Source organism: Balearica regulorum, chromosome 20, assembly GCF_011004875.1.
Source record: "Balearica regulorum gibbericeps isolate bBalReg1 chromosome 20, bBalReg1.pri, whole genome shotgun sequence".
NCBI lineage: Eukaryota > Metazoa > Chordata > Aves > Gruiformes > Gruidae > Balearica > Balearica regulorum.
The window spans coordinates 7626110-7651513 of record NC_046203.1 but is presented as its reverse complement, the minus strand read 5'-3'; the positions used below and the strand labels follow the sequence as shown (position 1 = coordinate 7651513).

Genomic DNA, 25404 nt, shown 5'->3' with positions numbered 1-25404 from the left:
TGCAATCCTTTTTAGTTAAAATGTTATAAAACTTGTCTCTGGGTTTTGTCACACTTTTAAAAAAGCATCCTATTTTACAGCTTAGGCATCAAAAACGTAAAAGGAAAATGTAGCTTAGATTACATTAAAGTTGCTGAAGTTTCTGTTGTTACTAGTGTATACATAATCAAATTGAATTTGGTTCTGTAACAGGGAGTCCAAACGTCGTCTTGTTGAAATGGAACATTTGCCATCTGCCCAGGTTTCCTGAATATCATGTAACAGGGTTACCGATTACATCTTTAATATAAAGTATTTTGTAAATAAACACCTCACTATACAATATGATCAGGATAGAAAGTCAGCACACATTCTGCCTTCGCCTTCAGTGATGAGACCTAACTAAATCCATGTGTCCAGAGACTGGGCATGCTGGGTTCATGATTTTCAAAAGATTTTCCCAAATGACATGTCTCTAACTCGTGCATCTTCCTTGATACATTACAACAGTTCAAAAAAAATCCCCAAAAACAACCCAAAATGAAACATAATAGTACCTGAGTGCCATGAGTAGTACCGTGTACAGCTTTCAGTGGAAGGGAAACTCTCCAGAGAAGTTTCAGTAAACGTGCAGCCTCTTCTAAAATCTGCTGTACTCTGTGAATATTTGCAGAAAAGCTATGCAGTGACGCCTGGTCTGGTACCTGTATCATAGGATCAGAGACATATTATACGCTTAAAACATTATGAAAATGTAATCTTAATTAATGGTTTAAATCCAGTTGGTATGATTTCGATTAAGATGATGTACACAGCTATTGTGTGCCACAAAAGCTAATTTGTTAGTTTACAAAGACTGCTGAATTATGCATTATCTGAGAATTTCAGGAGGGGAGGGGATTTATCCTAATCAATAACCATGATTAATAATAGATTATATTTACTAGATTTGCTGTGCCACATGGTAATAGCTGGCAACTCTCTTCCTTCTCCATTTGCATTTTGTGTCACATTATTTGAAAGTCAAATGATTACAGACATCAATTTAAGCAATATAGATGTTTCTTCCTTAGCAGACCCTTTAAACTGTTCCATTTAATGCTAAAATAACTATCAGGACACACATAAAATGTTTTCCTCTGCTGACAGATGAGAAAACCAAACTGAAGAAATTGCATAAATGTGAAATAAAGGAGGGAAAGAATGTGAGGGGAGCAAATGAATCACGAAAGCAATGGTGATACAGAAGGGGGAAGGGTAATGAAAGAAAGACATTCAGAGTTCCTGCCCCATGCAGCATGTCATTTGAGTAGTTATTTAGCATTGTTATCTAACCAGAATCCTCCTGTCACATAAAACATCCCATTTGCAAAGTAGTTGGAAACTTCAGTGATGTAAAGCTTGATAGGAAACTGCAAATTGTGAAACTTACTGCTTTTATCTTTACACCAACAAAACAAGTTAAAACCTTAGAGAGATTACTCTTTCAGTCATTATCAGTATCTTAACTAGGTCATTTGAAAATATATGATACTTCAGAGAGTCTTAAGTGTCATTCAGACATCATTTTACTGTGTGAGCACACATGTGATACCACAAAAAGAATTTCAGAATTGTTGAAGACTGCATCTTCAATAGCTTTACTAATTATAAGTAGAAAAAAAAGCAGCACGAATTTATCCATGCAGTTAAGACCTTCTGGGTTTTGAAGAGCAGTGAGCATGGTTTTTTACAACATTTATATTATCACGAAATCACAGGGGTTAAAAGGACCTTCATTAGTCACCTAGTTTACTTTCCCACTCCCAGGCAGGAAAGCATTACATGTAGTTTTTCAAACATTCACGTAATCTGTTCTTAAAAGCACCTCCAGGAACAGTGTCCCTGAGCACCCTCCATTCCAGTGTTTCACTATTTTTACCACTAGCATGTTGTTTCAAATGCCAGCTCCAAGCCTCTCCTGTGCGCTTTAAGTTTCTTAGTTCCTCATTAGCTGCCACAGACACGTACAGATTGTTCCCTCCCTTTTGCTGAAGCTTTTAGGTACATTTCTCTTACTCAATCCACCCCAAATATGCTATTGTTAACTGCATCCAGAAATTAACAATATTAAATAAGAAAAAATTAGCATAAGTAAACACTAGATGTTCTCCTGATTCTAGAGGAAAAGGATTGACATTACTCAATACAAGGCAAACGTGTCGTTGGTTTAAGAATTGTCATGTTTAAGACTACAGCAAGAGCACCATGGCTTGATATCACTGTGTCACACAGTGGGATGGAATGGAACAGACTATTTTCCATTCGAAGGGACCTACAAGGATCATTGAGCCCAACTGCCTGACCAATTCAGGCTGACCAAGTTAAGGCATGTTATTACACGATGCAGAAAAGATGATACACTATGTCTGAGAAGACAGTATTTGATCATGAATGAGATACTCAAGTTTCTAGACTAACTACTGATATTTCTAAAGTGTTAAACAGATACAAGGAAGTGGAAAAATATTAAAAAGCTTCCCTACTATGAAACAACCTTCATTAGCATACATCAATCATTAATGTACAGTTATCACCTGGTGTTACTAAGCGGCTGGATACAACTAAGTGTCAGCTGTATATCAGATTTCTTCTAACTGTCTCATATTTCCTGGGTTTATCCCAAGCCTTCATTACAAGAAAATCTCCTGAATTATTTTTATCCTTAGGTTACTGATGGATACCCCTAGCTTAAGCCCTTTCTACAGCATTTGGGAGTTTTATCTGGGTTTTTTTGTTATTGTTTTTGTTTGGCTTTTTTATAATTTCCAGTGTAAGCATCACCAATTGCCGTAGTAAAAGCAAGTAGTTTCACCTCATTTCAAGTTTCAAGTAAAAGTGAGATTGCTTATTAAAGAACCAGAATTAACTAATTTATCTGTAGCTTCATTAACCCAGAATCACAAATAGGTACCTGCATCTAGATGAGACTTGAGGTTTCCCAACAGAGTTATTCAGTTAATGGTGCCTGCTGCACCATTAACCTAGTTCTCTGCTTTTGTGACCTATACGTTTTGCACCCTCTAGGTAAAATTCACCATCTTCTAACAGCTTTCACTGTTTACCTTTATTCCAGGCTCCTGCAGTTTCGTACCAGTGACCTCTCTCAACGAAATCTCCATTTCTGCTAAAACCTGTTGCCCTTCTGAAATCTGTTTCCGCAGAGCATTATAATCCTCAATCAAACCAAGAACGTGGCGCCCGTTTTTGTCTGCCCACATACGATGTCCAGGCACAAGACGAGGGGTACAGGCCATACTGGAAGATGAAGTGCTACTGCAGTGTGAAGTGCTGTCTAGATCGTCCTTAGAGGCTGAGTGCATACCTGGGACAGAAAAATAGTTTAATATTGTTTTTATCCTAATTGACACTAGACTTCTCTTAAACAGCAAGTCTGGGATACTGATAACCTGCACGTTTAAGATACTTTTGGATGTACCTGCTTTCGCTAGTGAAATGCAATGGCCATGTTTCTGTAGCTCACAAATGTTTCTGCTGGCAGCAGGGCATTTGCAAAGATTTTCTATACATAAGAATGGGACAAGGAAGACTATATCAGTAGAAGAAAACACGCATTTAGAAAACTTCCTAGCTCTACTTCTGTTCTTTTTTTTGCTGATGCTACACTTGGACTCAGGAAGCAGGGAAACTCAGCTTATTTTCTAGTACCACATCATGTATCTTCCAGTATTTACGTACATTAGTCTTTTTACACAGATTCACAGATTGGTAAGGGTTGGAAGGGACCTCTAGAGATCATCTAGTCCAACCCCTCTGCTACAGCAGGATCACTTAGAGCATGTAGCACAGGATGGCGTCCAGTCGGGTTTTGAGTATCTCCAGAGAAGGAGACTCCACAACCTCTCTGGGCAGCCTGTTCCAATGCTCGGTCACCCTCAAAGTAAAGACGTTTTTCCTCATATGCAGATGGAACTTCCTGTGTTCCAGTTCATGCCCATTGCCAAACTTTTTTAGCATTTATCCAAAGTTATAGATATCTCCTAAAATCGAGACGTAGTCAGAAAATCTAAAATACACCCTGATGAAGATATTTTAATCAACAAATGTAAGCTTCCAAGTAACTCCACAAAAAGTATGACACTCGCCCCAGCTGTACCATAATTGAGATCGTATCTATATCCCTCTTCTTCAGACCTTCCAAATTCCCAAGTATACACAAATAAAGACTAATCACAGCACATCTAGAAAGCTAACAAATTCAGCTGTTGACATTCCAAGGAGTCTTTCTGGTCCAAATCAAACCAAGCTATTATAACTCTATTCATTATTTCCCCAAAGAAATAACAAGCTTCTCCAGCTCCTAACTACTCTACCAGATGCACATCAAAAGTAACATCTAGCATTCTATCTAGAAACTAATCAGGAACAAATGCAATTTTCAGATGCTGGTGGTAGAGGTTCCTCACAATAGCTCTTCCACACCTACCTGCTCAGGACTGGCCCTAAGGAACCATCCCCATATGGAGCACATGACAGTAATTTAGTGTTCAAGTCTGAAGTGCACAGGGAATGGCAGCAACACGTAAATGTTACTTGCTACATTCCACATCTTTCTTACTTGTACAGAGTAGTGTAGAGTTATACTTATTATGTATTTCATATGAAGTATGATTCCGATTGGAAATGATGGACCCACAAAAGTAGTAAGGTGCTAAAAACACCTGTTGTGTCTCACACAAATCCTCTGGCTGGTGCTCCCTGCTCTGTGTGGCGCGTAAGATTTAGGTATGCGTGTTCAGGTGAAGTGTATGGACCCAAAAAACCCCATTATTATTGGTTCCCATAACACGACGTATACCCATGCAGGCAGTAGGAGAGGTGGCTTTATGCTGTAAGCATGGAAAGCTGTTACTACGCAGAGTACTTCAGCAGCAAGGAGCAACATTCTTGTGCCCTCTGTATCCCATGTACATCTATATTGGGACAATAATCTAACCCTGAGTGTAAACACCACATTTTCCCTGATTTGCTAAAACAGTATCACTTAACAGTGATTGAAATAAAGGTAAAATATTCCTCAAGGGCATAAAGGGGACAACTGATTTATACAAAGACCATTTAGTGCACTTATTGATCATACTTGAGCAATAGTCACCCTTAGCAAACACTATAGAGCTCTGCATTAAAAAGAGAACCCCCAGGTAAGCAAAATTTATGGCAATTTAATGTAGGCATCCTTCCATCCCAGAGACTATCTGCCAGTGCTTCTCTGGAATGAAAAGGAAGTGACAGTTGGAGGCTATAAAACAGTGCAGCGTGCATTTCACCTCCCCATGCGCTACTAGCTCTAACAGGAAAGGGATTTGGAAGGCTGATGGGCAGCTCCCAAATGTACAGTCGATGTTGTATAAGGCTTTAAGAGCATCTTTAAAGAACAAGGCGTAGGTTCTACAGTATAACAGAAGCATGTATGGCACAGTACCATTCATTTCTGCATAATGCTGAGATTCTTGTTTGAAAAGATAGTTGATATTCACAGCTGACACTGATCTCACTTCCTCTCTCTTTTCTTTCGAAAGCTGTTCCTCTAATTTTTCATGCAAAGACTTGTTTGTCTCTATGCTTCTTTCAAGCTGCACTCGCAAACTCTGTATTTCAGTCAATAGTTCATGTAAGTCAAGTGGATTATTCTGATCTTTTCGGAATTCTTCTGATGCATCACATCTGGGATCTGAGACAATTTCAAAAGAAACACTTAACATCTTTAACAATTAAAACAATATTAAGCATTATCAGAATGCTGAGCAAGCAAATTATAGCCCACTTTATCCTCAATATATAGAATTAACTACAAACAGCATTAAAGTAATGGTTTGACAAAAAAAGCATGTCTTAATTGCTTCTACCCTCAAAAGATTTAAAGAGCCGAAAATTATTTTTCACTTTGTCCATAAAAGCTAATAAGTCTCATGCCAAAAGCAAAAAAATATAATAAAAAGAGAATGAAGACGATTTACAAAATTTGAAGTGCATTAATGCACAGTCTGGGGAAAGAAAAAGGAATGGGTAATCTCGGAGTGTGGAGGAGGGATGGAGTAGAATTGGGAGTTTAATTTTATACACAGAAGAAAAAAGAAAATAGTGATCACTTGGCAACCAGAGGAACAAATCTGAACCTGAAAAAAGCAAGGGCTGCGTTCATCTTTTCATAGGAGGAGGTCAGTACACAAACAATACCATGTATTCTTTCATGCTGAAATCAAACTGCTCTCCTGACAGTAGGAAGGGGCTCAACTGCATGAGGGTGCTGCTACTTTCTAATTACACTACAAGGAGACTTACTTCCACCCCTGAGCCAACTTTGGCTTAAAGCCTTGTGCCAATAGGGCTCTTCTGCTGCAGCTAGGCATGAAATACAGTGATGGCAGGGCATATTACTTAAAGTAGCAGGAAGAAAAGAAATCAACTTTTACAAGAACTTCCAATGGGAAAATTGCCGGATCCTATAATGAGTATGCAGCAATGAACAGCATCCCACTTTTTGACCTAACTATACCGACAGCTAAGTGGTGGTGTAGCTTCCTTAAAAAGGGTAGGAAGAACTCATGTAAGTCTCATTCCTACCCCTCACCTTTAGTGACAGAAAAGTGGACAGGAAATTATGAGACGTCTCCTTCAGAAGGCAGTGCCAGCACTTCTCCCCAGCCCTAGGGAGAAGACACTACCCTCCCTTTCAGACAAGAGAAAGCACAAGCCAGCCAAGTAAGCACTACCTGTGAGGATGCAGCAGCACGTATTTAGATGACAAGTAAATATGTAAGATCCCCATGAAGCTTATCCAGCCTGAGCCATTGAATCTTCAACATTTGTTTTTAGCTTAGCTAAAAAGATAAAGGAAACTTGGGTGTGCCTAGTCAGAACATATCAGACATCTCAACCTCGCAGTTACACTCCTAAATAAAAAGCAGCATTTTATCATCAAGTTGTCAGTTCTACTTTGCATTAGCAGACAGGAGTAGAAACAAAGAAACAGTGACCTAGCCCTACTGTCCTTTGACAAGATCATATTCAGAGAGGGAAAGGTTGCAAGGGCCAAGGTTATTGAAATAATTGTGCAGTTATACCTGTCCTCTTCCTTCTTGCTTCTTCCAACTTTTCATAAACCTTGATCTCAGTTCGGAGTGACTGCAGTAACTTCTCATTCTCAGAGAGCTGATGTTGCTTTACATTAATTTCTGTTTGCAACCTGCTAAGTCCCAATAAATGGCTAAGTTAAAAGTTAATTTTTTATCTTTTGTTTCAAAATCTAAAATCTAAATTCTAAAAAAAAAATCTGAAATCTAAAATCTAAATTCCCTTTTCCTCCATAATTCTTCCCTTGCCTTTTGAATACATCCATGCCCCTCATTAATGTTAACGACTATGGCTTAACACATGCTTGTCACATTGACAATTTTCTTCTCTAAATTAATGTCTAAATGTGGACGGAATCAATACCTGTTTAATTCATTACGACTGCTGTATATCTGACAGGTCAGATATCTGGTTTCATCCTCCTTTTGGCCAATCTGTTTTTGCAACTTTTCATTTTCTTTCTTGACGCATTCATAATCCTCATGAAGATGCTCAATGATTGCATTCTTTTTAGAAAGAGATTCTCTTAACTTTTCATTTTCCTTTTGTTTATCTGAAACAAGAAGAAACACAAAGTATTTGCAATGCCCACAACCCACTAAAGCTATGCTTTCTAACAAAATGAGCGTTTCCAGAGACTGTCAGGAAATAACAGCTGCTCGTGCGAGTTTTAGGGTTTCAGTATTTCAATTTTCTAACAACGTCTGCTAGATGCATTTTCTGTAACGTTCAACATTTAACCCCCCTGGACTCACAAAGGCTCAATAAAAACCTGTGTACAGCCTTTTATGCCAAACGCACCCAACACCTCTTGGAATTTGGTAGAAGGGCAGTAGTATTCAACACCTGCTGTCACCAGGGTCCCAAAGCAGGCACATGGATTTTGCCAGTCCTCACAAAATAATGGATTTGACTTCTCTTCAGGAAGAAAAGGACTCAGTAGGGTTGTTCTAGGGCACGTTGCATCCATCTTCCTCTTTGTCTCGACAGAAATCCCTCTGTCCTTTCCTTCCCAGCCCCATTCATCTGCCAAATAAATCACAGCAGTCCTTCTGTCCTTTGCACAAGCTATTTGCCCAAACTGGTTCTGTGACAAAGAATCACTGATAGCGACAACTGAGCATTTTGAGAGAGCTGCAATCAGAGAGGCTTGTGAGGACCCCAAATTTATTGTGACCCTATGTTTAGCACTGGAAAAGGAGGAGGCAACCTTGGCAAAGAAATGGCATGAAGGAATCGTTCCATCTCCCACCAGTTAGAAACTCATTCCTTCAGTCTTCCTGAAAGCGTATGAAAATGGTAATCCTCACGCGCTGTTAAAAACGTGGATCACCAGACTTTCCCTACTGAAGGGCTAAGCTAAGACTAGACAGAAAGCACCTGAGACCAAAACATGCAGGAGGTATCTAAGAGGCTTTTCCTTCTAGTCCTTTTACTTCCTCTAGTGTATCCAGGAATAAAAGGAAAAGAAGCTCACAAACTCCAGAGATACTGACATTATTTTAAAACACAAGGGTGACAACGCTCTATTCGTCATGGTTCCTATAAAAAGGAAACTCTGATGTTATCAGGTCATATTGTCAACCATGGAAAAAACCAAAAGCGGGAATATATTAATTTAAAAAGTAGAACTTGAACAAACCACTGAGCACTGAGATGCACCAAAACGGATGAGAGAATACATGACTCTGGAAGAAGCACCAGTGCTTTTCCACAAACAGTCTGAAAATACAGAGACCTACAACCTAATTGTGGCTTAAGCCAACCTAGTTGGCAAGTTGTTGGTTTTCTTGGGGGAAAAGAGGAGGGAAGACTTTTAATATTCTCTTTTCACAGGTGTGAAAACAAGGAAAGTTTAAAATTAATCTCAGAGATTACAAATACTTCCAAATGGATTCCCTCAGTTCTGTTCTCTTCTAAAGTGTTTCCAAAAAGATGACTTGACCTGTCCAGTCAAGCCTCTGTACCACACTTGTAATTAGTTTGCTTCCTTTTGCAGCTCTTCTGTACTGAATGGTTTCAGTTTTAGCAATAATGCTAGTCTATGGCTTTTTTTTTTTTTTTTTTAAAGAGAGCTTCAGAATGGAAGTATGGGGGGAAACAAGCGAGAAAATGGTAATAAAAGGCACAGAGAGAAGAGGAAAAAGAATGTATAAAAAGAAAGGAATGCAAAAAGAAGAATGGAGAAATGAAAGTGAATATCAAAGGGAAAATGCTACAAATAAACAGAAGGAGCATTACTGCTATCCCTTTATCATTGTTAACCCCAGTTTGAATGCTTATGGTTGAGCATGGAATTTCAGGGCTGGGAAGAATGGTTAAGTCAGTTTAACGAATGGAATGTTAATATTTCATTGTTTTCTGATGCGGAATGAGTTGCAGCCTGCTTCTGTAAAGCAAAATTTTACATTTTTACCTCTGGATCCTTTTGCTAGCATTGCATTCAGAACTTGATTTTGCTTCCTCAGGAAATGTATTTCAGAAGTCAGAGAATTATGCTGCTCTGAGCCATGGATAAAAATGTTTGCAGAACCTATAAATATATACATAAAAGATGATTTATGAGTCATCTCTAGGTCATTAAAGATTAAACTTTCCAGACAAGAACAATTTAAAAAATTGCAGAAAAACATGCTATGAAAGATGTTTCTCCCCTATATATTTTGAAGGTTATCCCTACAGACTAAAAGGCAGTTCAGGTTAATGCCAAGTAATCCAAAGCCCCGCAGCACAAGTACCTCTCATTGCTGGGCAACCATGACCAAAATTGCAAAATTATCCCTGGCAGTCTTTATCTATCAGCTAAAATTCCAACAGGACAAATTGTAGGAGTATTTTGTGACATTGTTATTCTCTGAAAAGAATGCAAACTGTAGGATGTTTACCATATATTTCAGTCTTGCTCTGTTCGTACTCTGTTGGATTTAATGACACCATTGCAGAGGACCACTAGATTCTACAAACTAATCCACGGTGGGTAATGCAGGAAGTAACGTCAATAGTCCGGTAACATATTTGTTACGATGCCAGTCTAGAGCATAAGGCTGGAGTCACTGTCTCTGCCTCTGCTGACAAACTGAGAATCCATTTATGATCACAGGGATGAAGACTCACCCCTCTTAAATTTGTGTATTTACCATTTAGATATCTCAGCCAGTGTTGCTCAACCTATGGCTTCCATCAATAGTCATGGGGAGAAACAGGCACTTCCAGAGAGCGGCTCCTCCAATGTATCCTCTACACACCTCTCTGTGGATGAGATGCCCCATCCTCCAAAGAGACATACTTCTCTCCAGTGCCTCCATGAGAAGCTCTGCGTAACCGGCACAGATTTAGACGTCTGACTTTTAGAAACCTTAAGCCTGACGAATCCTACTCTGAGGATCTCACTGCACTACTCATATGAATGTAAGTGTTAAATTGTGTATCCAGTCAGTCAAATTCCAGCCTAGGTAATCCTCATAATGTACTGTATTTATACTACTCATCACACAGCAACGTGTAATGTTACAGTGCAGTCTGAAAAGTGCCACATTCCACTCTCAAGGTGGCTGCCTCTGAAATGCAAGTCAAGTAATTGTTATTGCCCTTTATAACCTGCTAATAGTCAGTAAAACACTTCAGGACCCACCGGAATTAACATTACTATTAAAAGTATTTTTCAGTTGATTGGTTATCCCAGTATCTCTTATGCTTTAAAGCATGAGATAACTACATGCGTGTCAACTATTTGGTTAATAGAGAAATAACCAGCTGGCAAAAAAATTAGCTGAATGTATGAGGAGGATGCCTTTCAGCTCTGGCAGTTCAATTCAATTTGATGTGCTGCACTTCCTCTGAGTAATCTCATTTTATTGTGATCCCAATTGAAGCTTTTACCCACTACCTAACTGGGATGTAGTGTGCCATGATATGCACCTCTTGTCGTTACTGAAAGACTCAAAGGCTCTAGAAGCCTGGCACTAATGGCATTTTACTATCTATATGTTAAAGAGTTGAGGTAGCTATGTGAACTCAAAAGGCTTTTTCCTTTCAGATTTTAACAAAGCAATTCAACTTGAAGTGGCAAGGCTTGATGGTCTCATCTTGATTCTAATTTAATTTATTGCCTATCACCCAGCTTTATCCTATTTGAAAAGTTATGCTATCACAGTTCTACTGAAAGGCTTTAGAATATAACTATTAGTTATCTTACATAATAAGGGATAATGTAGAGCCAGTGGTAATAAGGCCACAATCCTGCAATTTGACCCACTACTGAGACTACTACTTCTGTGCAGAGCCCTGCTGACATCAATTACACTCTCCATAGATGCAAAGGTCCATCTAACCAGAGTAAAGTGGCGCATCAGGGCCTACAGTTGCAATACACTTGAGTTTTCATTATGTTTTGTGCTGAAAAAGTGAGTGCTAAGGAAGCATGCCTTGAAGGCTTCAAAGGAAACACTGAAAGACAGGCACTATTGAAAATCACAGCAAAGAGGAAGGAAATAGTCATTCCTAGGTAAAGCAAAATAATGGCATACTAAAGCTGAACATAAGTCTGAGCAGATACATTAGTTGCTTATGGGTTAAAAAAAAGCAAACAAAACCCCCTTTTAATGTTAACTGTTGTTAATAACATTTGAAACCTAGGAAACTCAAAATTAAACCTTTGATTTTATTTTGAAGCCTAACATTTGAAATGATTGAAGCAATTATTTTAGTTCTACTTGCACTGCAAACCTCAGCTTTATAGTAACGATGCAGTCATTACCAGCACTTGAGTCATTTATGGAATACTAGAAGCCCAGAGGCATTTAAATACTTAGAGAATCTAAATATTAAAAATAGCATGGCAAAAATAGTGGGCAGATGTGTGTATATATACATCCATATAATATTTATCAGACAAGAATAATTCTGTGCATTAACTTTGGTTGAACGAACAACTCAATATCGCATGAATTTAACAGGCTTTCATCAACAATTAAGTATGTTACAACTTGGTTTTCTTTTTTAAAGGAAAACAAACTGAGGATATTAAGTTAAAAGTAAAAAAATGGCTTTGAATTATTATGTCCCACAGCTAAAATCTGCTTCAGCTTCACTTAGGAACTTCTTTTTACAGTGAAAGTCAAAACAAGCCCATCTATTAGGAAAAAAAGCGTCATTACTAAAAGAGAGAACACGCACATCTGATAACATGAAAGAGATTTTCAAAACAGAGAGAAACGGGAAGCACGGAAGGAAGGTAGTAACAAAAAGGAGCTGTTCTAACAGGGAGTTGTTTTTTTCCTTTCTTTTCCAAATTTCTCCTCCATGCATTGGTAGATGTGCTAAGGCAACAAGAAGACAGATGGAAGGCATAAGACAGTTTATAAAGAAAATATACTTTCACTGCATTAATGGATGCCCTTGCCAGAATCTTTATGAAGCTGTAAAAGAGTTGGAAGTGTTTCAGTGTGGTTATTTCACGAGAACAGTATGCCTTTCCAGCAACATAAATACTTCATGAATGAAATAGATGCTTTTTATACACCTTTCCATCACTGTAAATTATTCCTGAAAGCAAACTGCCATTTGCAGGTAGTCTCCATTTAAACAACAACAGAAATGGATCACGGGGATGATGTAAAACATAATGAATCTAATGTCATTATTAGTGAACTTGAGTAAAAGGAAAGCATGTATGTATTTATTGCATGCTTCCACTCTGAGTAATATTGCATATTAATCAATTGTCCTATGGGGGGAAATGTGGGAAGGAGAGTAAGAACGGAGTAGAGGGTAGGAAAGTATGCCTGGTACGGTGTGCTTGAAAAGATGCTACAAAGACATCCTTAGTGAAAGCCTGGCTACCCTCTTGTGAAAAGTTTTAAACACACCACAGAGCATGGCTTTCAAAGATGCTGAACACTAGCAATAGAGAGCAGTGACTCTGAATTTGCATACCTATTTTTAGTATTTCAGTATTAAGAGTTTGGCATGAAAACCAACTCTATGTTAAAATTTCCATCAGTTTCTGTCAGGTATTTCTCATTAAAAACTTACGATGTCATTTTGTGTAGAGCACATTTATCACACCAATCAATTCAAATGACAAGCTGAACACCGCGGCCTAGGCTCTGTCTTACAGATATTTTGTCCCTGTACATAAACACAAGCTGGCTTTAAAGCAGTCAGAACATTCCAGAGAAGGCACCTTCAACAGTCCTGTTAGCAGTGGTTGCTGTACTGACCGCTCCAGGTAAGCACGGAGTGGGGACAGGAAAGCTAATTCCACAGCATCCCTACTCTGGATCAATAGCAGCAATGTAATTGAGAGCAAACCACCTCCTCCTCTATTCACACTGCAGGCCCCAGTCAAATTATGTTGATAAAACGGGCTTCCTCTCCTGCAGCTGCCCAGGGCTGGACATGCAGAAAATTAGATAGAAGAGGATGACATCCTAAAATCCAAGACCATTACAACAATAATGATATCCCAAAGGCACAAAAAAAAAAAAAAAAAGGCAGGCTGTTTGTTGATAACAGAACTAGAAGGGTCTTTCAATTCTCTGTATGAAATTCAAGCACAGCATCATCAAATGTCATAAAACTACCTGGGAGTCCTGTTCCCTTAGCAATATGCACAATTGTAGGTTTGAGGCTGTGTGGTGTACCTGTATCCCATAAAAGATTTGCACATCGGTACGGGATACACTTCAAGCAATGGACTCAAGGAAGAGGCACGTTAGATCTGTATTTATGGCACACTTCAGGCAGCGTGGAAAAGCTGTGTCTGCTCAAGATGCAGCAGTACTCAGACAAAGGTACATCATTTTCCAACTGTAAATGGGTGGAGTTTATTCAAAAAAGCACACAAAACATTTCCAGCAGTATTCAATCCCTCCTGCTTTAAACAGGAAAGGTGGATTTAATTTGTCATGAAATAAATTCTTACCTTGATCTAGTTCCTTGTCTGTTACTTGTCTCTCAAGCTGCTTCCTCAGTCTCTCATTAGTTTTTATGGAGTATTCTAAACGTTGTCTCAGGATTCTAATTTCCTGCAGATGCTCCATTAATAACTCTAAATAAACCAAGAGACCACTTCTCATTTAGACTGAATGATTGTATTCCTTTACACTGTGTAGTCCTGTCAAATCTAATGTGTGTTAATACTAAAAAATGATACAGAGCTGTTCAAAATGGCAGACATTAAATACCTGACTCCACAACAGTCTTTTTCCATATAGTGCCCAAACTGTGCAGTCAGTGAAAACTCCTACTCTACATTTTAACTTAAACAGTGATCCAGTTTTAAGGCTCTTTAAATTTCTTCTTCCTACAAAACTGTAGTAGATAACAATTTTATCTAGTTAAAACGTTCTTCATACTGGGAAATGAACCCAAAGCTCTGCAGTGCAGCTTCACATTCAGGCTCAACACACCAATAGTATACATTTTTCCTTATAACAACAGGAAGCTTACCAGAGTAACTCAGATATAAATTTGACTTTGACTTGCACAATGCATACCATAATAAATAAATCTGTTCTATCAAGTTTCATTACCGTACCTTTTCCTTCTTGCTTTGCCATTCTACAATTTTTCTTCCATTGGCTGTAAGTTTCAGCTTTAGTCAGGAACTTATCTGTTCTAACTGTCACTATCTTCTTTGTCAGTTTATCCATGTCATACTCTCCCGGTTTACTCTGCAATATTTTTCTCCTGAACAGTACGTGCTATCTCAGCTATAAAATTTTCATCGCTGCCTATAACAAACTACTGCAAGCATCACTTGTGCTTAGTGAAACTATCCAGGTCAAACATGACACCACTTATTAATTATGCAGCACTTACAATTCTCAAGGAAACACAACACTGGCTTTTATAAAATTAGAAAATCTCTCTTTTTCAATGTAATAATCTCTTGACAATTGTCTATTTTCCCCTTATAACTTGTCTATTTAAAGACCGTCTGGAGTACTGTAAAAGATGATAGTCTAAAACAACAAAGACACAAAATATCATAGTTAATTTTGTTTCAAACAGGAGGTAGTTCAAATCGTTGCCATCTCTGTATGCCTTATTACCAAAATTGCAATGATTATGCAAGATACTGGAAAGCTGAAGCAGACAAACATTCTTCATTATTTCTTAATTAGTTCCCTTGTGTCTTATTTATCACATTTTCCCAATATCTAGCGAATCTTCAGTGGGAAAATATTACCTGGGGGAAACCTGTTTGGCAGAAGCACCAGTGTGCCATGCTGTCCTTCCAGGTCATGCCTGTGCTCAGGTGATCCAAGAGACGACTTTTCTGACAAATCAAAGTCAGACAAGCTATGAAGAGCAGATGGTACAGGTGATTCATCCTGCAGTTGTTGGTACATTGTGGTGTTCTTCTCGTTATCCCTTTTGTGCCAAACAAAACGTTTTAAAATATAAAAACTATGTTATTGCTTTGGAAGCACGACAGAGAGTTCGGTGTCAAATTTACAGGACACAGGTAAAGCAAGTGAATTTATGCGACAGAACATGACCAAACACTACAGATCAGAGGTATTTATCAAGACTGAAATTCAGACCTCCCTGAAGTCAGCAGGAATAATCAACAGACCTCCAGCCGCGTGTTCAGGCTCCAGCTCTAGGTAGTCACCTTCGCGTTAAGGGGACCTCAAGCTGCCTTGAACAGGCAGCTAAGGATTTCTGTAGCACAGAAGAATCCCAGGCTGGCACAAACCCAACATATGCAGCATAACAACACCTGCTCTCTTCACCTTCAGCAGAAGGGTGTTTTGAGAATGAAGTTCACCAGCACTGTGGTTCAGTGATCCTGAGCTAGCCCCCAAGGTCACGGAAACAGAAAGGTAGCTGAGTATCCCTACCAGCAGCTGCAATTAGGATAAAGCTGAACACACAACAGTGTATTACGGCACATTTTGTTTGTTCATGAAAGGAACAATCCTGGTAGCACAAGGCTTCCTCTCAGTATCTCAGCTGTTTGCTGAGAAGCGGGGAAAAAAGCCTTAGCTTGCTTTCTATGGATATTTTATTAAAAAAAGAATATTAATGAAACAGGCAACATAAGCAAAGCTCTCCCCAAAAGCAAAACAGTGGAAGTTGTGCTACAAAACATGGAACATCCTTATCAACTTATCAGACAACCATATGTTTGATAAACATTCAATTGCACTCTTACCTTTGAGCTAATTCATAAAGTATAGTAACTTCGGTACCTATTGATTCCCCTGCAAAGCAGAAATATCTGATTAAAAACAGATATTGAGAACTTTCTTCCCCCTCCATCTTAAACTATTTAAATATAGAATGGTAAATTAATGAGTAATTAGAGAAGTCAACAGATACTTAACACACTGTATATTAGCATCAAATGCTGTACATGAGCAAAACTATTTATAGCCCAGCAACAAAGCAATAGCTTTCTCTGGAGTTCAAAAAAAATTACTAGATACCACAGGTGCCAGATTTTACAGCCTTGATGTTTTAGTTAGCACACGGATGTAAAATATTGTGCTGCATGGCAAAAGGATTAGAGGTACATGCCATTACTTCTTCAATAAAAATTATTTAAAAACAATTACATCTCACTTGGATTTTTTCCACCCACAGTCAGGCTAACCAGTTATCCTTAATAAAAGGGCATACATAGGATTTTGCCTGCAATATTCTCAGAGGTATAGTGTGTGAGCACAAGCACGATTCAGTGCAAGAGACCTGGCCTCAGATGCTAATTTGAATAAAGAAATAAGAGTTTTGTGGTGTCACCTTGGCTCCCCATATTTTAAAATTTTTGTGCAATTAAGCAAAAGTGGCAGGCAAGAGTTGCACAGCTGAAATTTCAGGGGAATGAACTGAAGGTCAGGATGGAAATGCAGAGACAGACGGTTGTTTATGCTTCTTCTTTACAGTCAATTCTTAGTACGCTGGATGTTCTTTATAACCCTACAAACATCATTTTATTTTAATGTGTGATTCAATGCAACACCATTGTGTTAGATATATTGAATTGTCTCGGTTGTCAGTGACTTTTCATAGTATATAGGATACCATCTGTTGGTTTGGGGATTTTTTAAAAGGCATTTAATGTTTATTCACTACACAGTCTTCTTATTTGTAATGCAAGGATTCTCTGCAGCCACTGAAATCATTGAATACACTCAATCTTTTATTACATTGCTATGACACACTAGCCATAATACCTTTTTCTCATATACAACTCCTTTATACGAGCAATCGAAACTGCAACATGCTGCCACTATCTTTAATGAGAGGCAGAATACAGATCATTGTATGGCCGGGCCCTGAATGTTTCTGAACAAGTGATCTTCTAGAGCCAATTTCAGGAAGACATAGGGGTCAGGGGCCCTATTTCAGGCCACCTCAAGTGTTTTGCTTACAGCGTCAGCTTTGCAGCTGGCATCTGTGGAAGTACTCCTAGTTGTTTGGGTCAGAAAGAGCAAAACCTGTTGCAAGGCAAAGGTCCTTCTTGCTGAATTTCACTCATGTTAGCATCCCTTTGCCACTAGCTTTCTTCAAACTGAGGACTGAAGGCAATATGCACAACAAACTCTTCCTTCAGCTGACAACTGTCAATTTGATGCTCAGTTTCCAAAACATGGCTGCATTTTAGCTCTCTGTGATGAAAGATAGCGTGCTTTTCTTAACCAGCTAGACTATTTGGAAACAAGATGTAGGTCTCTTAGGTAAATAATTAGAAATGTCAGAAATAATACATCTCCTGATATGGTCCCCTTTCTTAGACATTTAAGGTTTTGCCTTTCCAACTTAATGCTTTGCCAAACAATAGGTGGGAGAACTGGGATAAACAGCCAAAGGACAAGAGCATTTTCAGATGTGTAAGCTCCCATTTTTCAGACAATATGCCAGTTCTCACTGATAATTAAAACTGGTACATACACATGATAATGTCCTTTCCTGGGTGTACACTCCATTCGGCTTTCTCTAACACCAGGGCAACACTTCTCTGGTTGACTTCTCCTAGGACCCCTGCTCAGGAGGCTGTTGTTCTACTAGTATGCCCCACAGAAAACTTCAAATACACATTGATTTGCAATACCAGAGTCTCTTAAATTCATGAGCTACTCAAAATTCTGAAAGTAATTATTCTCCTCTGCCTTCTAACCAAATAGATTTTCCCTTTCTCACCCCTTATATTAATTTTCTATGTGCACCATTTGGGTGGGTTTCTCCATAAAGTCTATAGCTCTTTTTCTTGGTGTATCCAGTGACAGATGATTTTACACCTGCATACAATTTAAATCCCAGGAATATCAATAATGTGCAAATAAGCATGGTATTATCTTTCAACTGTCCAATGCAGGACTCCTTGCAGTTTCTTTAAAGGCACTGGCCATAGAAAATTCCTTAGATAGACTACTATAAGATAATCTCTTCTTTCACTCTAAAAGCACAGCCCAGATCTCAGCACTGCACTTACCCTTCTTGCAAGCGACTGCACTTTAGGTGAAAAACTTCAGGAACCTGCAATTTTTTCTTTTTAGTTAAACATAGATTGTGTTAAAAACCAACTGTGAACCACGCCCATGAGAACCCTTCAATGGAGATGCCTGGTGCTTAGGCTCAACAAAGTCAGCTGGGCTGCTTCCTGAAATAGAAAATCCTGAAACCTACTGGTAACTAAACTTTTGCAAAACTGTAACCACTATATTTTGAACAGTTAAAATATGCATGTGCTAAGATAAACAACTCAAAATGGAAGGTGTCAATACAGAGGACAACTACAAAAGTAAAATCCAGTCTTGCTGGAGCACTGAAATTTTATCTTCCGAGACAGTCCTACCTATAAATCATTTAAAAGCAAAGAAGAGAAAGTAAGGCTTCCTTTTCACTAAAAAAAAAACACAAAACACCATCAAATTTTGAGAATGTTAATATATCTCAGAACACAAGCACAAAATACTGCTACTTACCATACAGGAATTTCCTTTCTAGCTTCTCAAACAATAGTACACTTTGATTCAGTTGTTCACGGAAGCCTTCAGCAACATAATAATCTACATCACTGGCTTGAAGCAGTTCCTCAAAAGCTTTAATAAGGCTCGTCAGATGTTGATGGTAAGCGACACAACCACTGCGGATCTCTTTAATTTGTTGGTGTTGAAAGGAGAGATCTCGAGCTTGTGAATGAACTAATGAATCATATCTGAGAAAATGAAATTATCTTTAAAGTAATTTTCTGACCATAAATAACATTTAAATATAAAGTGAATTAAACTTATATTCCTAAGCTATCATTTTATGTGACTCAATTTTCTTTTAAAATGCTTTTACAACCACAATGAGAAATGTATTGTCTCTAACTGTTGCATTTTGTATTTATGGGCATAAGTGAAGGATAATAACCCACAATTTAACTGCTTCATGTATAAGATGGGCAGAAACTAAAGTGATGACTTGTTTGCCTGCCTGGAAATAACCTGGATAGCAAGCAAAGGTGCCAAATTAAAGTAAATAAGAGTGAATATATGAAAAGAATTTTTAAGAATACACATATTTTTCCTGACTGGTTAGTTTTTTTCTCGTTCTTTTTCTTTTTTTCTTTTTTTTTTTTTTAATTCACTATGGCAGAACAGATGGAGCTGTCCCTTCTTCTGAAACTTTATGTATTTCCTGCCAGGAGCACAATATTGGACTTTCTGAGCTGATGGTTTCACCCAGTCTGAAAATTCTGCACGTCTCTATGTTTATTACCAGAGACATGGCCATGACAACCACTGTAGTGTCCCAGCTCCTGTAGTCTCCAAGTCAGGATATAAATTTCAACTCAGATCAATTGAATTTATTCTATACTTGCAAATATAGACATCCCCTTTATACTGCCACTGTCTGTATCACAGATAGATTTCTTTCTACAGAATCATACATTAGTGGAGAGAAGAAGGGAGAGGATCTGAAAAGTTGCAGAGAATCAAAACAATATACGGGGCATAAACAAAATCTATGACAGTGAGGGGTGTTACAGAATTTTTATTGTCATTTGTATAGGAAGAGATGCATAACTCATTTTGGGGTCTGTCACTTGTGACTCATGCAGTTGTCCTAGACAGTGGCCATAAAACCTTTACAGCGATCCATACTGCCTCATTCCTTAATTTACACAGTTAGATCTTCCTTTGTAAAATGGATGAGGTCTATTTTCAAGGTATGTAAATTTATACGTACTATGTAGCATGACTGTATTTTATGCTAGTAATACTAAGAGATATACAATAGTCCATGTTGGTGGTTGCTCAGTGTCTCCAAATATTTCTACTCAAGCATTCAGAAGAAAGCCAACAGGCTGAATACTTTTCTCTTTTATACTTCCTGTCATTCTGTAGGCTCTCAGGACAAGAACAATATTGGGGGGGGGGGAGAGGAAGAGAGGTGGTGGAAATTAAAAAAGGTTTGGTCTTATGGGACCGCATTTTATGTCTGTGATTTGTATACAAGCTAGCCAAAATGCTGCCTCCAGTCTTATCCTACAAAAACCAAGACTGATACTTTGCAGTCACCCATAAATGATTTTCCAGCTTATGAGCTTGTGCTGTAAAATTTCATTCATTAATTTCTATATCTATCTACTTTCACATCCTTCGAAGGAAGGCATTACAGCACTCAAATGCAAAATAAATTATAACTAAAGCATAAACTTCTTATTTTATACATAAAGTGTGGTCACACAAACAGAAGGGCTAGCATGAATCTGTCAGCCAATTGCCCACGGAAACATTTCTATCTTAAATGGGATGTTCCATTTTCTCACACTTGTCACCTGAAAAAAATAAAAGCCCTGAGTGATCAAACCTGTAACCCTTTGATTACAAAGGTCAGCTTGTACAGAGGAACCTGAGGAGTTCTGACTTTGCTGGAGAGGATGTCTTGCAGCAAAGCGTGGTGGACCTGAGGTGTGGGGAGAGACAAGGTGTCTGCAACAGAACCATTACAGAGGATGATAGGAGCTTATCAGGAGCAGTTCTGTTGTAAGAGAACTACTGGTTTGTACTTCAAAGCACCTTTTAACTAAACGTTTCCATTGCTTTATGTTAATGTTAGTGGAATTTAGTCTTTACTATAACAACACACTCATATGTGAATAAAATTATCTTCATATTACCTTCCTATGTTATTTGGTATTGCTATTTACAAAAAGGAACCTGAAACACTAATAGCTTTACTCACTTGGATGCTGATGTTTCCCTCAGTTTGTTCTGAAGATGATACACCTCATCAAGATGCATACGTGCAATTGGCTCTTTTTCAAGTTCTGTCTCATTTGCTGATAGTAGTTCCTTAAGGTTTTGTGCTGTCCGTGTATCAGGTGCTTTTGAAGACTCTGCATTACTGTTTTCAGTGTGTATCTCGTAACCCATCAGCTGCGGTACACTAGAAAACGTTTTGAATTCTTGCACAGCTGTATCTTGCACTTGTGTAACATGTCCTTCCATGGGCAGGACTGTGTCACTCAAAACTATATTGGAAATACTACTTGATAAAAGGTGGTCAGAGGTCTGTAAATGAAACACGAACATTTTGTACTTTTCAAGCTCAGACTTCATAGTCTTAATTCTTTGTTTCAATTCTTCTATATCATCTATGACTTCACAGTCATCAAGTGCATCTGTACTTGTTACACTCAATTTGAGGGAATGCAGGCACTTAGAACCTGAATATGCAGTGGCTGAGTCAATGTCCTCATGTTCCATGGAATAAAACTCTTCATTTATCTCTTTTAATGAACGCTGAATATTCCCGTTGCTAATGTTATGATGATTTTGCATTTCTGAAAAACAGGAGGCTTGTGCGTGAATATTAATATTTCTTTATCTGACACTCTGTTCTTAACAGCACTAGAATGAATTCATTTACTTCTATAATAACAGAATAAAAATGCAGAATAATTGCAAACTATACAATATTAGGTGTGGACCTTTGACCTCTTTCTATGATTTGCTCATTAATTCAACTTGCACATCAAATATTTCAAACCCTTTATCACCTTTCAAATAAACAACACTCTAAATACACCCGGCTTTCTCTTCCCAAATGACTGAACATTACTTTTGCTATATGCAGATATCAATGAAGCCCAGTCCTTTCCAGCCACAAAGATGATAACCTCAACCATAAGGCATTGAGATTTAAAAGTAGACTCTATGACTTTAAATGGTTCTTCCTTAAACTTCTAATTAAATATTCTTTTTCTCCTCACTTCAAAAATCTATAGAAAACCAATTGGAGCATAAAGTCAGTGGAATTTTAAAAAGATTATCAACAAAATAGTAAAATTTGAAAAGGGGGCTTTAATAACTTCTTTTTAAAATGCGTTCTAAACAAAATCCATAAAAATGTTCGGTGTTAAAAGGCTTTACTGGCACTCATTTGGCATGCACAGCACACCCCTTAGCTGACTTTGCCATTCCTAAGTAATGCAATCACCCCAGATTCAGACCAATAAAAGCTATATATTCCCACATATATTCTATGTTTATAGTTCTGTGTATGTTGAGGGCTGTATGTGTAAGTATCTAAGAAAATGGTTACTTTCTGGTTACCAGTAAATTAAATTTTCCCCTTCTATTAGTTCTGCAAAAGAGCACTACAAATTAGAACCTCCCTTTTGGGAGTCATTCATTGATCTTGCAGAGGTCTTAATACTTTCAAATGGAGAATTCGAATGCCCAGGTTCAAGCTCTAAATCAGTACAAAATCTCAGGGGCAGAGGAGGCAGCAGTATATGAAGGACCAAGTCAAGCCCAAGCACAAGAGAATAAAAACAAATTATAATCTAAAAGCCAGAAAAAAATGAAGCTGCAATACTGGGATATCAACATATTTGAAATTACAGCTCGATGATGTTCTCTGCAGTACACGTAGTGCTGCACGCCATTATGTATGTCATGACAGAATCACAGGACAGAAATGCTTCCAAGAAAATGCCCGTGTAGGAATTCAAGACGACACATTGGATAAGAGAATGCAACACAAGGTCATTAGCTTCTCCTCCTTCTCTACCAGCCGGTTGCTGCAGGAACGTAGATCTCAAATAAGGTTGCGGACTGAGATGGACAAAACCCCAGGTACTAGATGAACTCTTAAACTCTGCAATCCTGATTTCATGCAAACATTCCAGATAACAAAAGCAAGAAATAAAACCAGATATTAGGGAAGAAATATTTCTGATGAGAATACTGGTGGTAGTTTTTAATGAAATACTTCCCTTTAAAGGAGAACTAATAAGCTTTCTGGGCATTTATGCGTCCACACACACAAAGGGCACACAGAGAGCACAATCCTGCAAACCAACTGACCGGCTTCAATGGAACTACTTATACAAATAAAATTAATGATGTGACGAAGAAGTACAAAATTGGCCATATCCTCTGTACTCTATACACAACATGTTCACCAGGTTATTCAAGCCCTCCTGAAAAAGACTAATGGATGATGCAGAAACACGTAATGCACAGTATTAAGCCTATTTACATTTTCATTAAACGATTCCATTAGGCTTCAACCTAGTTGAATGCCTTCAAATAATTCAGATAAGCAAAAGTCTATCATTCAATTGCTTCATTCCAATAGTCCGTAACTAGATGCAGAAGCAATAAGTAACAAACATTTAATTCAAAGAAGAGTTCAGAAGTGAGGACACTAGCAATAGAGATCAGAGTTAGGCATACAACTCATTATTTTTACTGGAAACGAGACTCCTAAATCCCTGTGGCCCTTCTGAAAGCATAACCCTTAAAAGCCGAACTTAGACTCGTAGAGCAATTAATCCATGCTAGCTAAGAAAATGAGATTTAAAACCCACAAATAATGGCAAGGGAGACAATTACCTGCAGTAATTTACAATTTTGCATAATTCAGAAGAAACCAGAGTTTTAAAATTTCTTTTTTTTTTTTAGTATACCACATAAATGCCCTACCTTGATAGTTTTGTTGATTTTTGTCCGTCACATGTTCATTCTTGTCTCCTGTACCCAGATCAACACCTTGCAACTCCACCTGGACCTCACTATTACCCAGTTTGAGCAATGAGTCAACTGGAGAATAGTGGAGGAAGGAAAAACAGAAGTCAGTAAGTGACTGAAAAAAAATTAAGTGCGGATAGTTAAAAAAAAACCCCAAACCACCCCACAAATCCAAATTTGTTTTTCTGGCAATCTAGAACAGGAAAATCATCTGAGGAAGAACAACTATTGAAAATGTAATACAAACATTACTGGTCCTATGACATAGTGTTTGCGTGTATTTTTAAAATACTTGAACTACTTATAAGGATAACTACTAAGAATGTGAATTGCAAAAGCTTCCTACCGCCAACTGAAGATAAATGTTTGCAAGTCCCCTTTGTAATGTAGCAGTTAATAAATTTTTTGTGCATTTTTAAATGCTGTATGTTAAGTTTAGAGAAAAGGCTAAAAAGTTTCTCCAATATAAGCATTGATCATAAACTAATCTTCTGCAATCTCCCACCGCATCAAGTCTCAGAATTACTAAGTGTGCAGTACTACTGTTATCCAGGGTAAAGAAATCAGTGTGGAAAGCAAATCACAGGACTGCAGTCCTAATAGGTTCTGCTTCATTTCAGGATCCAATTCAAAAGTACTGCCCTTCTCAGAATTCTCCATGGATTTTCCACCTACCAACATTAATTGCTAAAGTCCTACCAACATGAGTATTTACAATAAAGTTGTGCCACGTCTTCCCTTACCACAATAACGTTATCATTCACAACAAAGCCTCTGCAACCTCCGTGTTTGACAGCAGCTCACTTGCTACTTGACTGAATCTTATTTCTTATATTTACACCTCCTCTCCACCTATACTTTATACATCTACTCAGTTTTTAATCTAACTGCTAAGTGGGGATTTTTGTTGGTTGGTTGGTTGGTTGTTTTTACCACTCCAAACCTCTATCTAATACCCATTGTTCTTTGCCTTACATTCGTCATACTTTGCTGATCCAGATACTTTGTCAACAGCTGAGTTTAAATTAACCCTGCCACACTGGAAACAGACACGGATGACTTGGATCAGTGGAATATTGGAAAAACTTACTTATGCAGCATAAACAAATATAGCATTTTTATACTCTCCTGTCCCCATTACAGACAGTTTTCATTAGAGTTGGCATCCTAAAAAGGAAATTTTTCATTTACCTAAACATTGACATATATGTGTGCATATGTGGGCACCCTGTGAAACTGTCATTTATTATACATATACTTTATGCCATGTATACAAAGCACTTTCCAGTCCATACTTGTTTACATT

The 25404-nt window shown here is 38.0% G+C and overlaps 1 protein-coding gene across 8 annotated transcripts in view; it reads right to left on the bottom strand.

Annotated features, from left to right (window-relative positions):
* Positions 1–25404, bottom strand: part of CDK5RAP2 (CDK5 regulatory subunit associated protein 2) — an 82514-nt gene that overhangs the window by 6314 nt on the left and 50796 nt on the right. For 4 of the 8 annotated variants that reach the window (XM_075772894.1, XM_075772890.1, XM_075772893.1 and 1 more), the window contains 12 exons: positions 24054–24170; positions 21304–21904; positions 19053–19285; positions 16280–16328; positions 15308–15492; positions 14039–14164; positions 9530–9646; positions 7477–7666; positions 7104–7228; positions 5462–5710; positions 3084–3343; positions 537–683 (listed from right to left, as the gene is read on the bottom strand). In XM_075772894.1, the coding sequence (XP_075629009.1) occupies positions 537–683; positions 3084–3343; positions 5462–5710; positions 7104–7228; positions 7477–7666; positions 9530–9646; positions 14039–14164; positions 15308–15492; positions 16280–16328; positions 19053–19285; positions 21304–21904; positions 24054–24170 (2399 nt within the window). The remainder of the gene's footprint in view (positions 1–536; positions 684–3083; positions 3344–5461; positions 5711–7103; positions 7229–7476; positions 7667–9529; positions 9647–14038; positions 14165–15307; positions 15493–16279; positions 16329–19052; positions 19286–21303; positions 21905–24053; positions 24171–25404) is intronic. The other 4 variants (XM_075772889.1, XM_075772891.1, XR_012838523.1 and 1 more) reach the window with 3 other exon arrangements.